General features: G+C 56.0%; 1 protein-coding gene across 1 annotated transcript; it reads left to right on the forward strand.

Annotated features, from left to right (window-relative positions):
* The first annotated feature begins 575 nt into the window (after positions 1-575).
* On the forward strand, positions 576-13,864 carry EFNB1 (ephrin B1). Its single transcript, XM_025982859.2, has 5 exons — positions 576-1,749; positions 10,319-10,596; positions 11,387-11,479; positions 11,685-11,813; positions 11,973-13,864. Exons 1-5 carry the CDS (start codon positions 1,622-1,624, stop codon positions 12,383-12,385), a joined length of 1,041 nt encoding a protein of 346 aa, XP_025838644.1. The 5' UTR covers positions 576-1,621; the 3' UTR covers positions 12,386-13,864.
* Positions 13,865-14,223: the final 359 nt, after the last annotated feature.

The raw sequence follows: 14,223 nt of genomic DNA on the forward strand, positions 1-14,223 counted from the left end.
CCGGGAGGGGCTGGAATCTGGCGTCCTGGGGCCAGGATGCCCGCTTCTGCTTTTTCAAAAGGCGTCTGCCTGTGCCTTTTCCTCTTTGCCCTCGAGATGTCTTTCGTTATTGAGGTGTCCTCTCATCCCCTCTGGCCTATTCTGGGGCCTTGCCTGATCCTTTAGACAGGACAAGACTCTAAATTTGCGCTCCCGGGCCTCACAAGGCACTCCCCCAAAGCTGAGATTCCGATGGCCTGGTCCTCAGAAGCGAATAACTCACCTCCCACCCACCTCCATCCCGTACTTGACCTCTCTGAGTCTCCAGCACCTACCGCTATCCGTATGTTTAGTAGGACTCCAGGTCCAAGTGCAAGCAGACACTGCATGGCGAGACAAGAAGGAGGATCCTCTGTGGGATGGGACGGGGAGCAAACAGGCTACTTTTGCCACAGAGGTGGGCATAGAGGAGGACTTCAGGGCTCCTGTGTAAAGAGAATGGGAGTAGTTTCCTGGGATACTTGTGACAAAGCCTGTCTGTCCCAGGTCAGTGGGCCAGAGTGTTGACTAGGCGCGCGGGAGGAGAGCAGGAGAGCAGGAGAGCAGGCCGACAGCCCTAGAAGAACACCAACTTCCCACGGGCTGAGCGCTCTGGGAACAGGACTAAACCGGACCCACCCCAAACCGCAGGAGCCGCACTCTCAGATTGGTGCCATCTAGAGCACGGCGTCCTTAAGAGCTCCCAGAAGCCCCCGCCCCCTTCCTGTTCGGGGGCGTGGCATGGGACAAGGACCCCGAGACGGAGCTTACTATTGGCTAAGAGGAGTAGGGTTGGCCTAGCGTTCGCCTGAGCAGGGGAGTAGACAGCTCAGCGGCAGCCGACCGAGTCTATGCGCGCTGGACAGCAGTGGGAGGTGTGTGAGGCTCGCACTGGCTCGCACTGGACCTTCGGGCGCAATCGCTGGGGAGCTGGGACTCGGCGACGGGGCTGCGGGGCTACCCGGCCGAGGCTTCAGAAGCATAAACTGATGGGACTAGCTCTCTTGGTTGCGTCTTCTCGCTCTTCTAAGTACGGTAAACGGGGCCCCCGCTGAGGTAGAAGCTGTCGGGGGTTCGCAGCCCAGAGTCCCAGTGTGGCCTGGAGGAACGGAGACCGTGACAGGGCGACCCAGCCGGGGACCGCCGGACTGAGCTTGCGTTGTGGGGAGACTGCCACTTCTTCCGAGGGGCATCGATCCTGGGACGGTCGAGGCGTCGGGGCGGCCACCGAGTCCTCGGTGGGGAGACCCAGTCAAGGAGGGGGCACGCAGTCCGGAACAGTCTCGGGGAGCCAAGCGGAATTGGGCCGGATCACCCGGGGGCGCAGAGCCCCCGTCGCGCCTCGTGCGGCGGAGAGACCAGGGGAGCGAACCCTCAGAGACCACGGCCCATGCCCGGGTTGGGGACGGCTGCCCAGTGAGTCCTCTTGGCCCGCCGGGCCGAGAAGAGCGACATCGGAGCCGGCGGGAGGGGAGCACTTCAAGGCCGGCGACAGCGGAGGATGGGCGCCTGAGCGGTTCAGAGCGCAGCGCAGCACAGGAAGGCGAGGCCACTTTGCTGAGGAGGCGCCAGGAGATTCTAAGTGCAGCCTGCTCCCGGGAAGATGGCCCGGCCTGGGCAGCGTTGGCTCAGCAAGTGGCTTGTGGCGATGGTCGTGTTGGCACTGTGCCGGCTCGCCACGCCGCTGGCCAAGAACCTGGAACCCGTGTCCTGGAGCTCCCTCAACCCCAAGTGAGTAACTTATTGGCTCTAGTCCCTGGGGGTGGGAGGCAGTCCTGCTGGGTAAGGCCACGCGCCCCTGAGTGCGTGTGGGGAGGTGTTCCAAAGAGGAGCTGCGCCCCATTTTGTCTCTGGCGTTTTCGAGTGTGTTTTCCTGCGGGCGGGCGGGGCAGGGTGCGGCAGGGTGGGGTGGGGGCATTCGGCTGGGTTGCGACCCCTTGGCTCCCCCACCCTCTCCTCCGCATGTCCCGGATCAAGTCGGGACGGTCGCGCCGGGCGGAGCTGGGAGTCCAGGCGCTCGAGGGCGCACCCGAGAGCTGGGTGGGAGAGAGAACGCATTCCCCTATGGGGCCCCTGGGAACGTGGCGGTTTTCTCTGAGAGCCGCTCGAGGGGCGAGCTTGATATGGGTGGGGTACGAGACCGGAACGCAGGTTTCTTGTTTGTTTAGCTGTGAAGGGACCGCGGCGCGAGACTCTGCGCTTGGGGAGGGTGGCAGCGCCTGTATCCCCATTCGGGCTTCTCCCATTTTCATTTCTCTTTCTTCCCTCTTTGCCTCCCTAGCTTTTGGCTTTGCCGTCTCTTCTAGCCGCTCTTTTCTCCCCGCCGGGGCCATGGAAAGGCGGGCGTCGCTCCCAGGCTCACAAAGGCGGCGGGTGGAGAGGGGCGGAGTGGGAGGGGGATTTGTTTGAGAGGGGGTTCGATCCAGCGCCTGTCGGGGGTCCAGTGGAGCAGCGGCAGAGCTTCGAGGGCCAGCCCAGGCAGAGAGTGGCGTCCGAGCTGGCGAGCTAGTGACGGAGGTGGGTGGGGGTCCAAGGGTTCCTGCCCAGGCGGGTCTGGTGGCCCCCCACCCTGTGTCCCTCAGATTTGGGAGCTATGCATAGCTTTTCCCAAGGGGCTGGGGATGTAGCTATGTAAAGGAGATCCTTTCTTTTCTTCCTCCTCCTTCGCCTTCACAATTCCCCCCTACCCCCAAACAACAGACACACCTTTTAGGGCGGTGGCTCAGTGGTTTCTGGGCTGTTCGTGAAAAGGTGAAGAGTCGTTGGGGCTGTGAAGTGACCCATGGACCTTTTACTCTTTTGGCATTCTGCACTGGGGTTGGAATCCAGGGTCAAGATTGCTCTTCCTGTTTTGTGGATATCCTGGCAATGTGTAAATACCCTACTTAGTGGAAAACTGGGGGGCTTTGGCCTGCCCTCTGTGCTCTGATTTTTGTATCTGGGATCTCTTTCTGTTCAGTCTCCTAGGCTCCTGGGCTAACTTCCTGGGCTCCTGCCTGCCTTGGCCTCTTAGGTTCCAGGGACAGTGCTCCTCTGAGCCTTGGAGTGGGAGATGGTAGCGTCTCTAGTTCTATTCTCCTTGGGTTAAGATAGGGTCCTATTTATGGGTTTGTGGGATGGCTAAAACAAAGTCAGTGTTGAGGGTTCCAGAAAGGGAACAAGGTACAAGGAAAGGGATTGACAAGAATTTCTCCCCCACCCAGAAGCCAAACGGATCACAGCTCTCTTCTAACAGCAGGGAGTTGAGATAGTCTGGGGGCCCTGAGCTGCTTAACCCAAGGGGAAAGGTTGTTCCTCCCCTGCTTACAGGGGATGTAGAGGCTGGAAATGCTCTCTCTTGAGCCAGGATAGCTGAAATTCGCCTGGGGTAGCCCATTATAGGGGCTCATGGGAGTGACCTAATTGCTCTCTCGGGTCTCTAACCAGAGATAGCAGGCAGCTCCGCAGCTGGAAAGGAGCCCTCCTGCAGAGTTGGGGGGAGGTGCTGGGAGAAATAACATCTCTCTGAGCTTCTCCCATTTTGTGTCTTGAGCCTTAAGTGCTCTGGACCAGTTTATAGGTTTTTGGGTTCTACCCACCTCACCGTCCACTTCAGGCTGAGGGCAGGCATCTGGGGGCACAGGGGTGCTGGTGGCTGAGGACTCAGTACGACCTGCACAAATTCCATCCTGTAATTGAGCAGATCCTGAGAATAGTGGAGGACTGATCCTAGTGTCCCAGCATACAACCTCCCCAGTTCCATCCATGCCCCAGGGTCTGTGTGTGTTGGCGCATGGGGGGGGGGGGTGGGCAAGGAGGCCAGGAGCGAGGCACTGTCCTCAGCTCCACTGGAGCTCTGGGGGCTGCCTTTACCACAGCACCCAACCCTCAGGCTGCCACAGCCTTTCAAATAAACAGTCTCTCCCTGTCTGTCTCCTCTTTGCCTCCTGGCAGAGTTCTTCCTCTCCAGTCCAGTCTGTGGTGTCTGCTCGCCCTCTCACACCCTCTTCTAGCTGTGCTCACCTTCCCTCTCCAGCTAGGTTCATCTGCTCTCCCTCTTTTTCATACTCCCTCTCACTTAGTCACTCTCTGCCTCTTTTGCTCAAGTCCTTTTGTTTCTCGCACATGCCCATGCTCTCCCTCACAGGCTTATTTTTCTCGTCCCTCCCCTCTTCCTCTCTGCTTTTTGGTCTCTTTCCTCAGCCTTGTCAGAAGCTGGCACTACACCCCCCCCCCCTCCCGAATCTCCCAGTGCCTGTAAACCTTGCTTAATTGCTTCCTTCTTGGGGAAAAAATCAAAATAAAGAAGTGGTGGGGCTGGGGGTATGTTTCCAGGTTCTAGGGTGCTTGCAGCCCTAGCCCTGATGGGGAGAGGGGATCCGGAAGGGCTAGCTTAAGACTTCCAGGCTCTTTCCCCAAATTGGTGCTGGGGTCTTTCAGCATGGAGGTCCCTGTGTGGCAAAAGCTTCTGCCTCCTTGGCCCCTCTTGTCAGATTTGCCTGATGAGTACTGGGTGGGGAAGCAGGTTGAGTCCCACTACAGGCTGGGAAAAACTGGAGTGTATGCACATGCTTGGGTGGGTTGGGGACTGTGATGGAAGGTCCCGGAGCAGCCCCCTCCCCCAGCCTCTTCCCCTGAGAGCTTGGGGCAGCCGGCAGGCCTCACACTTGAGTCCTCAGCCAAGTCCAGCTGCTGCAGTTCAGTCTCTCAGTCCCATTCTGACCCCTTCCTGCCCCCCACTCAGGTTCCCCCACCTCCAGGGAGTGGGAATGTGCCGGAGATCACATTACACCTTCCCTATAAGGGGGTGGGGGTGGGGGGTTCAGCTTGGTGTCCAGACCCTTGACTCCATCCAGCATGGGTGGGGGCAGCTGCAGACCCCAACCGAGGCTTGCCTGCTACAAGCCAAAATGTTGGCCCCAGCCCCCTCACAGCTGTTCCAACTCACAGTCCTGGGGAGGCCAGCTCTGGGGGCCCTTTTCTGGGGCAGCTAGGGACCTGACCTCTTCTACTCTGTGGCTGATTGGCCACAGGTGGGGGCTTGAGAGTGATAGGAACCCAGCAGCTCCTAAAGTTTCCTGTTCCCCTCCCTCTCCACCCCCACCCCAGGCAGCCAGGCCAGGGCAAGAAGGGCCTGTGAGGCTGGGGTGGGGGCTAACTCAAGGACTCCCTGTGTCTCTTCAGGCTCTCCACCGCCTCATCAGCTCAGGTGGATGGGGATGGGTAAGGCCCTGGATACCACCATTTTCTGGGATTGGGACCTTGGAAGGGGTAGGCCAGCCAGGAGCTGCTGGTTGCCATGAGAACACCAGGTTTGTGGGAGGGTCCACTCTGTGATCATTAGGGGAGCTGAGGTGGGGGGATGCTCACCAGCCACATTCTGGACTCCTGGCCCTGGGAACCGTTAGAAGCCTCTCCTGTGTGTGTTTTCATGGTGGTCATTTGGGTGGGGGTGCTAGCAGCCAGGATCAGAAGCTCCTGTAGCTTCTTACTTCTAAATGGTACTGTTTGGTAGGCTAACCAACAACAGTCAGGTGGCACCTTGCTACTTCCAAAGCATCCTCCTGTGTAAGTTCATTGGCTGTTCCCAACAGCCCTCAGGAGTGCAAATTGCCCCCATTTCCAGATTAGAAGGCCCGGGTGTAGAAGACGAAAGCAACTTGTCTAAACTCAGCACATAGGGGGTAGAGCTTGCCATGTACCATTCTTTCCATGACATCCTGCTACCTTGGAATCTAAGAGAGATAGGAATTCAAGGTGGGGTTTGGAAAAGAGGTGCCAGCTCCCTGCCCCTGGGTTTCCCTCTTACCTCACAGGTGTGTGTGCATCTGTCCTTGTGACTCAGGCCCTACCTGCGTGGGATGAGTGGTACTCTGGCTTCCTCATTTGATTTTGCTAGGTCTGCCTCTGAGGGCAGGCAGCCTGCTTGGATGATCTGAACTAGAGACAGTCAGCTCACTGCCTGGCACTCTCTCTCCTGGGCTCTGAACAGCACCTTTGGTTCCTCTCTGGGCCAAGAATCTCACTCCCTCTCAGGGATCCCACAGAAAGCAAACAAGGAAAGGGATGTTAAGTCCCCACCCCCCAATGGACCCAAGTATTAGCCTGATGGGGCAGAGGGGAGGACATAGTGCAGTGTAGGTGGGGAGGGTGACTTCCTCTGGGACTCTTCTGGCTTCCCTGCCTCTGACAGTGCTGTGTGTGCCAGGACCCAGCCACTGTTCCTGCCCACCCACGCCTGGGCGGGCACTGCTGGGACATGCCAGGCCTGCTCCTGCCGCCTCGGGGGCCTGGGTGGAGCTGGGGGAATGAAAGAGGAGCCTTTAATTTGGGGGCTCCCCACCCTTGCTGGGATGAGAGCAGACTTGAGCTCTGGCTTGGGGGTCCGTCTTTTACTTGTCCTGCCACTCTGAAGGTGCAGGCGCAGTGCTGCTGGGGTCACTGAATCAAGGCCATGGCTCGGCTAGAGTCTTCTACCAAACTTGGACTGGCGTGACCTGGGACCAGGCTCTCCCTTCAGCCACCCTCTGACCACAGGTTCCTAGAGCCTGTGGGAAGGGTGAAAGGGAAGGGAGTGTGGGCCTCGTAGAACATGGGCACCTTTCTGGAGGTGACCCCCACAGCTGCAGGCTGGGCCCATTGCAGACTGTATGTGTTTGGGTAGAGAGGGGCTCAGCTGGACAAAAGAAGCAGGAGGGCGGTAAGCCTCTGACCAGGCTACTGCCCCAGACCCCTTCAGGCTCCTCACATACAGAGATTTTTATTAGCAGTCATGGCCGCATTTCTTGGCTCAGTAGAAAGGCTGAGAGAGAGACTTGGGCTAGGGTGGAAGGGAAGAGGTAGGCCATAAGACAGGAGGTGGAATGCTTGGGCTGCCTCCCCCAAGTCTCTTTACTCCCTGGGGTGGCTCCCTGGGGTCCCGGGGCTATCAGAAGCTAAGGAGGGAAGGCCTCAGGGGTTACCATGGCGACCTGCTTCAGGCTTCCTGCTGGGCCTTGTCAATCCCCTTATTTTCCAGAAAAGGGCTTTGTCTGGGGGTGGCCCCAGGCAAGAAAGCTTGGCTAGATAATGGGGGGAGTAGTAGTTTTTGAGTAGTAGTTTTTGGCTCTCAAGTAGTTTTGAGTAGTAGTTTTCCCCAAGAGTTTTAACTTGGGGACAATCTCTCCCTTCTCCTCAGTTGTCCCTACTCCTAACCTGATATGTATTAAGGGAAACCTGCAGGGTCCCCCACCCTTCTGTAAGGTATGACTGGTGTTGTACCTGGTTTCAGGCTGTGCTCTCACTGGCTATATACCCACCCATTAGGTCCCCTTGCCCCTTTCCTGGGCTTCTCACAGGCCAAGAAGCAGTTTTCCTGGTGTTGGAGAGAATGCTGAGAAGGCACCATTATGGGGGATCAGGGTCAGGGAAGGCAGGTCTCATCAGGCTCCTCTCCCTTCTGCACTTTAGGGGAAGGTGAGTTTCCCCTCTGCCAGCTGCTATGCAAATGACCTTATGAATATTTATGAAGCCATCGCTGAGGTTGAAGAGAGTCTGAGGGGTGTTAGGAGCAATAGTTCTCTTTCTTCCTCCTCCTCCATACACTATATAAACATCTGTTTCCTCAACGTCTCTGGATTCAAGGTAGAACCCCAAGTAGCTGAAAGCCCTGTGTTTCAGTTGCAGAGCTCCAGGGCCAGAGTGGCCATAGATGTGCTCAGAACAGCTAACACTCCCTGGTGAGAAAGCCAGGGCCAAGTGTTGAGAAAAGTGAGCTGGCCTGTACCCCTTTGCAAGCCCTCTGTGTATCTGCTGTCACTTCCATGTAGGGTCTTGTTGACAGCTATACAAGGATTCAGCCAATGCCTTAGGTCTTCTTAGACCCCTAGGGATTAACATCCTGGATGAGGATAGCCTCCTCTGGTTGGCTTTGAGCACCTCTCTTCAATAGGAGCATTCGTCTGATCACTCACCGCCTCACATGAGGAGCCTGGACTGAGTGGATCTGAAATGCTCCTCTGGCTCTCAAGAAGTCAGAAGTTATCTGATCCTGGTGTCTGGGTGGAACCAGTGTGAGGATTGGAAAATGAAAAAAACAAATGCCTCGGGAACTATTTGATGAAACTTCTCAGTTTTTCGTGTTCCCTCTCAAATGTTTGTAAGGGCCTTCATCCCATGCCTGCCTCCTTTCTGGACTTCTGGAGCGCACTAAAGCTAGGTACTGAGGGAAAGACCTTCTTGTGGTTTTTATCCTTCTGTATAGCAAGGTGGCAGGCCCCAGCTTGTTGAAGCCTCATTAAACATAGAGGGAGGGCTGCCTTTCTTCATTGGCTTGGTCTAGACTCACCTCCTGGTGTATCATTTGCCTCCCATGAGTGAGGGCACTGAGCTCCCAGTAGGTACATGTGCCTTGTAGTCCCTCCTGTGCCAGTGGGCCCCCAGGAAGTAGAGCCATGCTCTTCTCCTGTCAACTTTGTTCTCTTGAAGCCCTGCTCTTTCAACCCATCATTGTCTTTGGATCTGTCTCCAGCAGGATGAAACCCATACTGCTTGTTGTGACTCTCAAGGCCTTCCAGTCTGGCCCTAGCTGAGCTTTTCCACCTCTTTGTCTGCTTCTCTCTACCAACAGTGGGGTCAGTCACTGGCTTGGGGGTAGTGTTCCAGCCACTCTTGTCCACTCTTTCTGTGTTAACATCTTATTCCTCACCCAGGACCCACTTTATTCCATTCCTTCTGAGGAACCATCTCTGACCATTCCTCTCACTGCCTCCAGCCCTTGTAGTTTGAACCACTATCCTCCCGCATAACCTGCAGATGGCCTAGCCTGGTACTTTCTATTGCTAAAGCGTGCGCCATTTTTACTTTTCTGACACCACAGCAGACAGTAAAATCCTTGAGGATGGGGCCATAACTTCTCTTCCTCTTCCCCCTGCCTCCCCCACCCCACCAGAAAACCCCAAGACTGGACTCATTAGGTACTTGCTGTTAGTATCTGGCCTCTTGCCTCTTGGTAGACCAGGCTGTTTCTAAGCAGGAGTCAAACACGTTGAGTACCTACTCTGTGCTAGGCACTCTGCATGCACCATTGTTCCCCCTCCAGAGTCCTAGGGGCATGGGGCTCTTACCACTGCCAGTGTATAAGTGAGGAAGCTGAAACTCAGGGAGATTGGGTAGCTCATCCAGTGTTGCGGAGCTAGGAGCTAGGAAGGGCTGGATCTGTCTGATTCCAAAGTCTGTCTGCTTTCTTCTTCCTGTATGTTATTGCCTTGCTCCAAGCTTCAACCTGCCCAGGCTCAGAAATGGCCAAGATAGCACCACTGTTTTACTGTGTGCTTAGGCAAGGATGGAGTGATATGGCTAGGTGGGCTTCAGTGGCTGCCCTCCCCCTGCTATTCCCTATGCCTGGCCTTCAAGATTGGAAGATGAACCTGGATTAGGAGGCATTTGTCCATCTCTCTCAGGATCTGGAACAGAGGCAGTGTGGAGGTGCGGGGATTGGAACACAGATGTGTGAGGTTCCTCGGGCCCTATCTTACGTGATCTATTGTCCGTGCTTGAGTCCCGTCTCCCCTCCCTCTGTTCTTTTTAGAACTGAGACTGGTCAAGTCTGAGGACTCAGGTTCTTGCATTCTGGGGGTTAGGTGGGTCCCCCTATAAGATGTTGGGCTGTGGGTGTGGGGAGTGGAGGGGAGAGCTGTGTGGAGGAGTCATACCTGGCCAGAGACTGTACCCATTACCCCTTGGTTCCAGGTGATGCCTATTCCTATCTTTCCATCATGCCCAAGATTAGCAAGGATGGGAGAGAAAGCATGGGTCCTAGACAGGTTGAGCTCCCCCAGTTGTTGTCTGGGAGACACAGGGTGGTGGCTAAGGCATGTGTGGGCTTGTGTGCATATGGGTGTGTGTGTGTGTGCATGTGTGCATGCACATGTGTGCACACACACATATATGTGCTGGGGAGATGGTAGCAGTGGCTCTGAAGGAATGGGAGTGTGATGGGGGCGGGAAGAGGACAGGGCTGCCACCTCCAGGCAGGGGGCCACATCACCCCCCTGTGGAAATGCCACATTAAGACAAAGGGCTCCCCCAGCTAGGCATTGCCCCACCCTGCCAAGCAGTCAAAGCCTGGCAGCCTTGCCCATGGGCCACCCCTTCCACACCTTCCTGGCAGTGTGATTCTCTCTCATCACCCCCAGCCTGAGGATGACGGAAGGACAGAATGCCTATTTTTACCATCTCCATCCAGTAGGCTCAGCCTGGCCCTCATCGCTTGTGCCCCTGATTCGGGGGATGGCTCAGGACCCCTGACCCTGAGGCTGACCATGTCTTCCCTTCTGGGCAGGTTCCTGAGTGGGAAGGGCCTGGTGATCTACCCAAAGATTGGAGACAAGCTGGACATCATCTGCCCCCGAGCAGAAGCAGGGCGGCCCTACGAGTACTACAAGCTGTACCTGGTGCGGCCTGAGCAGGCAGCTGCTTGCAGCACTGTGCTTGACCCCAACGTGCTAGTCACCTGCAATAGGCCAGAGCAGGAAATCCGCTTCACCATTAAGTTCCAAGAGTTCAGCCCCAACTACATGGGCCTGGAGTTTAAGAAGCACCATGATTACTACATTACCTGTGAGTCCCTTCCCATCATATGGTTCTTTCTTACCCTGTAGCAGTAGGAGCTTCTAGGTAGTGCAGTGAGTCAGCACACGGCCTATCCTGGTCTGGTCTGCTCTCAAACCTGGCGTGCTCTCCTTCCAGCCTGGCTTTAGAATTCTGGCCCTAACATTCACCAGGGGATGGCTGTCAGCTCACCTTGGCTCTAGGAAGTGGGTGGGAAAAGACTCCAATTCCCGGTGCCCTTTCTCATTTTCTTGGCTTACTTAAGGTCTAATCTTGAGAATGGCAGAGTTGGCAGAGAACCCCTTGGGATTGGCTGGCTATTCAGCCTTTCTCTTCCTGGGAGACTGACCCCAAGAGGCAAAGGAGCCTCTTGCCCTGTGTCACTCAGGGAGTTAGGAACTCCAGCCATTGGAACTCCAGCTCAGTTCACCTGACTGGATTCCTTCCAGTCTGTATAGAAGCCTCCCCCATGATTCCAGTTCTAATGGTTTTGCCTCTAAGCAACATCGCCCAATGAGAAGATACCTTAGTGTCCACTGAGAAAGAAGGGTAAAGGCCTGGTCACCATAAAGGAGCAGCACCCTTGGGCGAAGCGCTGGTTTCTGACGCGAGCTGGGCCTGGCTAGCTACTCTTTTCCCAGCGCGAGGAAGATAAGCAGAAGTTCACAGGTGGGTGGGGGCTCCTCATCACTCCCCCCCACTCCAGGTTCTGTTCTTCCGGGCTGAGACAGCACTCGGATTTCTAGGTAGTGTGGACAGACTTTTCTCTCCCCCTGACTTCTCTGGCCTCTTGCTACAGCTACATCTAATGGGAGCCTGGAAGGACTGGAAAACCGGGAGGGAGGTGTGTGCCGTACACGCACCATGAAGATTGTCATGAAGGTGGGGCAAGGTGAGTGACCAGTGTGAGGGCTCCCATTAAGCCTTGGCACCAGATATCCCTGGCCGGGTATGGGTGTGTTTGGGAGTAGGGGAGGGACAATAGGGTCAGAGTGTCTGAGGTCTGATAATACAGGTCACTGTTGGCTTGTGCTAGATGACTGAGGCACCTATGCTAGTGGGGTCTTCCCCTCACCTTACCTCTCCCCACCCCCCAGACCCCAATGCTGTGACACCTGAGCAGCTGACCACCAGCCGGCCCAGCAAGGAGGCGGACAACACTATCAAGATGGCCACACAGGCTCCCAGCGGCCGGGGCTCCCTGGGTGACTCTGACGGCAAGCACGGTGAGTGTATAGGTGTCTGCCAGAGGGCAGAAGCCATTGCTTAGCTGCCTTTTCAGGCCCTGTCTCTAAAGAAAGGTGGAAGAGGACGCAGGCTGAAATGGGCCTTGTGCCCCAGGGACCCCTGGCTGATCATTTCTCTCCTCCTGTCTCCTTCCTCAGAGACTGTGAACCAGGAAGAGAAAAGCAGCCCAGGTGCGAGCGGAGGTGGCAGTGGGGACCCTGACAGCTTCTTCAACTCCAAGGTAGCTTTGTTCGCTGCCGTCGGTGCTGGCTGTGTCATCTTCCTGCTCATCATCATCTTCCTGACGGTTCTGCTACTAAAGCTGCGCAAGCGGCATCGGAAGCACACCCAGCAGCGGGCGCCTGCCCTCTCACTCAGTACCCTGGCCAGTCCCAAGGGGGGCAGTGGCACAGCAGGCACAGAGCCCAGCGACATCATCATCCCCTTACGGACTACAGAGAACAACTACTGCCCCCACTACGAGAAGGTGAGTGGGGACTACGGGCACCCCGTCTACATCGTCCAAGAGATGCCACCGCAGAGCCCAGCGAACATCTACTACAAGGTCTGAGAGCCCAGGGTGGCCTCGGGCCCCCAAGGGACAGTCAGCCAGGACTGCACCTCTTCTTTCTCCCCGACACTCCCTTCCCTGACCAGCTGTGCCCACCTTTGTATTTAGTTTTGTAGTTTCTTGGCTTTTATAATCCCCCCTTTCACCCTGCCCCCCTGGGCTTCGGAGGGGGGCGCCTGTGCCCCCGGCCCCCATGCTCTCGTGCCTTCCCCCTCCAGCCAGGCCTCTGGGCTCTGCAGGGGCGCCCCTTGGAGGGCAGGGTTGGATGCTGATGGACAGCGGGTAGGAAAATGCCCCTCTGGCCCTGCCCCCCACCATTCCCTCTCCCCACTTCCCAGGACTGTTTGTCCACTATCATCACTGTTTTTAATGTTTTTGTCTTCATTTTGTAGCTGTCAACTCATTTTCATCTGTTTTTTTAAAGAAAAATGTAAAAGGCAGCCCCTCCTTAGGCTTTCTGAGCCTGGCCCAGCCCAGTTTAAGGGAACGGGGGTGGGACATGGCCAGCCAGGAAGTATAGGATGGCATTTCTTTTATAAACTCCTTGGTATTTAGGAGAGGGGTGGCAGGCCAGAGCTGTTCTTGCCCATGAGGGAAGACGAGAGTACCACTGGGCTAAGCGTCTCACCCTACCCTCCTGACCCTCCTTCTACAAAGCTGATCTTGGCAATGGGGTACGGGCTGCCACCCTTCCACCAAAAAAAAAAAAAATCTCTTCCTTGTGGGATTCTTGGGCATCTCCTGCCTCCCTCACTCTCACGGTAATTAACGTCTTAATTGGCTGTTGCCTGGGGAACAGGAGAGCTGCTGCAGGCAGATGACCTCATGGGGGTGGAGGGAGGTGAGGTGCCCAGGTGGCTATTTGCCCTGCAGAGCTGGGAGTTCCCCCTCCCCCTCCCCACCCTATTCTCTCCTCACCTTTGGCATCTCTTGGCCTGGTGGGGAAACAGAGGCCCAGGGCAGAGACCTAAGCGGGTATAAGGCCAGGTGGCCTGCTCCTTTTCTGGGCTCTAGCACGGGTGGGTGCCCCCTCAACCCAGCTTCTGCTGGCCCCTCCAATCTTAGGCTGGGACTTGGAAAGAGGAAGAGGCTGCCCAGGGCTGGGCCAGCACGCCGTGCACTTTGACCCTGGCTCCTTGCCAGCACGGCTGCTAACAGACTGCCACTTGAGTGAGCTTTGCAGGCACTCCCAGAGTGGCCAAGGAAGGAGCTGGGCCTTACACCATCCACCTCCACGCTGCCTCCTGGCCAGCTGCCCACCCCAGTGCCAGGTGGGAGAGGGAGAAAAACAGCCAGCCCCTTCCAGGTGGCAGTTGGGAGGGTTTTTTTGTTTTTGTTTCTGTTGCCATTTGTGTAAATACTAGTCTTTTTGGAAAAAAATAATGTAAAGATGTTTTGTATAAACTCTGAATTATTTTCCTGTTGCTTTTTTCTTAGAAAAAATGAGAACTAAAAAAAAAAATTAACCACATGGAGAAATGGGTGTAAAATGGTGTCATGATGTTGGGGAATGAGGTGTGTGTGAGTGTGTGTGTGTGTGTGTGTGTGTGTGTATGAGAGAGAGAGAGAGAGAGAGAGAGGGAGGGAGGGAGGGAAGGAGGGAGAGAGAGAGAGAGATTTCCTGTACTCAAACCACTGAAGATCTGGACAGGTATGGGAAGAGGATGGTTTTCCTAGTGGAACAAGATGTTTCAAGTGTCCTATGCCTTTCCTGTTCTCCCCCTATCCTCTTGTTTGGCTGGAGCCAGTGACCATTTCCCCTTCCCTGTCCACCCTGTGACCTCTGTAGCATAGGCCATAGATGCCATGAGCATCTGCCCAGTCTGCATTAGACCCAG

The sequence above is a fragment of the Vulpes vulpes genome, chromosome X (assembly GCF_048418805.1).
Source record: "Vulpes vulpes isolate BD-2025 chromosome X, VulVul3, whole genome shotgun sequence".
NCBI classification, from domain to species: Eukaryota; Metazoa; Chordata; class Mammalia; order Carnivora; family Canidae; genus Vulpes; species Vulpes vulpes.

What these genes read in the sequence shown, in the direction of transcription:
- EFNB1 (XM_025982859.2), top strand. Translation starts at nt 1,622, where the DNA reads ATGGCCCGGCCTGGGCAGCGTTGGCTCAGCAAGTGGCTTGTGGCGATG. An exon ending in CCATGATTACTACATTACCT is followed by an intron (nt 10,597 to 11,386) that starts GTGAGTCCCTTC and finishes CTCTTGCTACAG; the next exon opens with CTACATCTAATGGGAGCCTG. An exon ending in TGTCATGAAGGTGGGGCAAG is followed by an intron (nt 11,480 to 11,684) that starts GTGAGTGACCAG and finishes CCCACCCCCCAG; the next exon opens with ACCCCAATGCTGTGACACCT.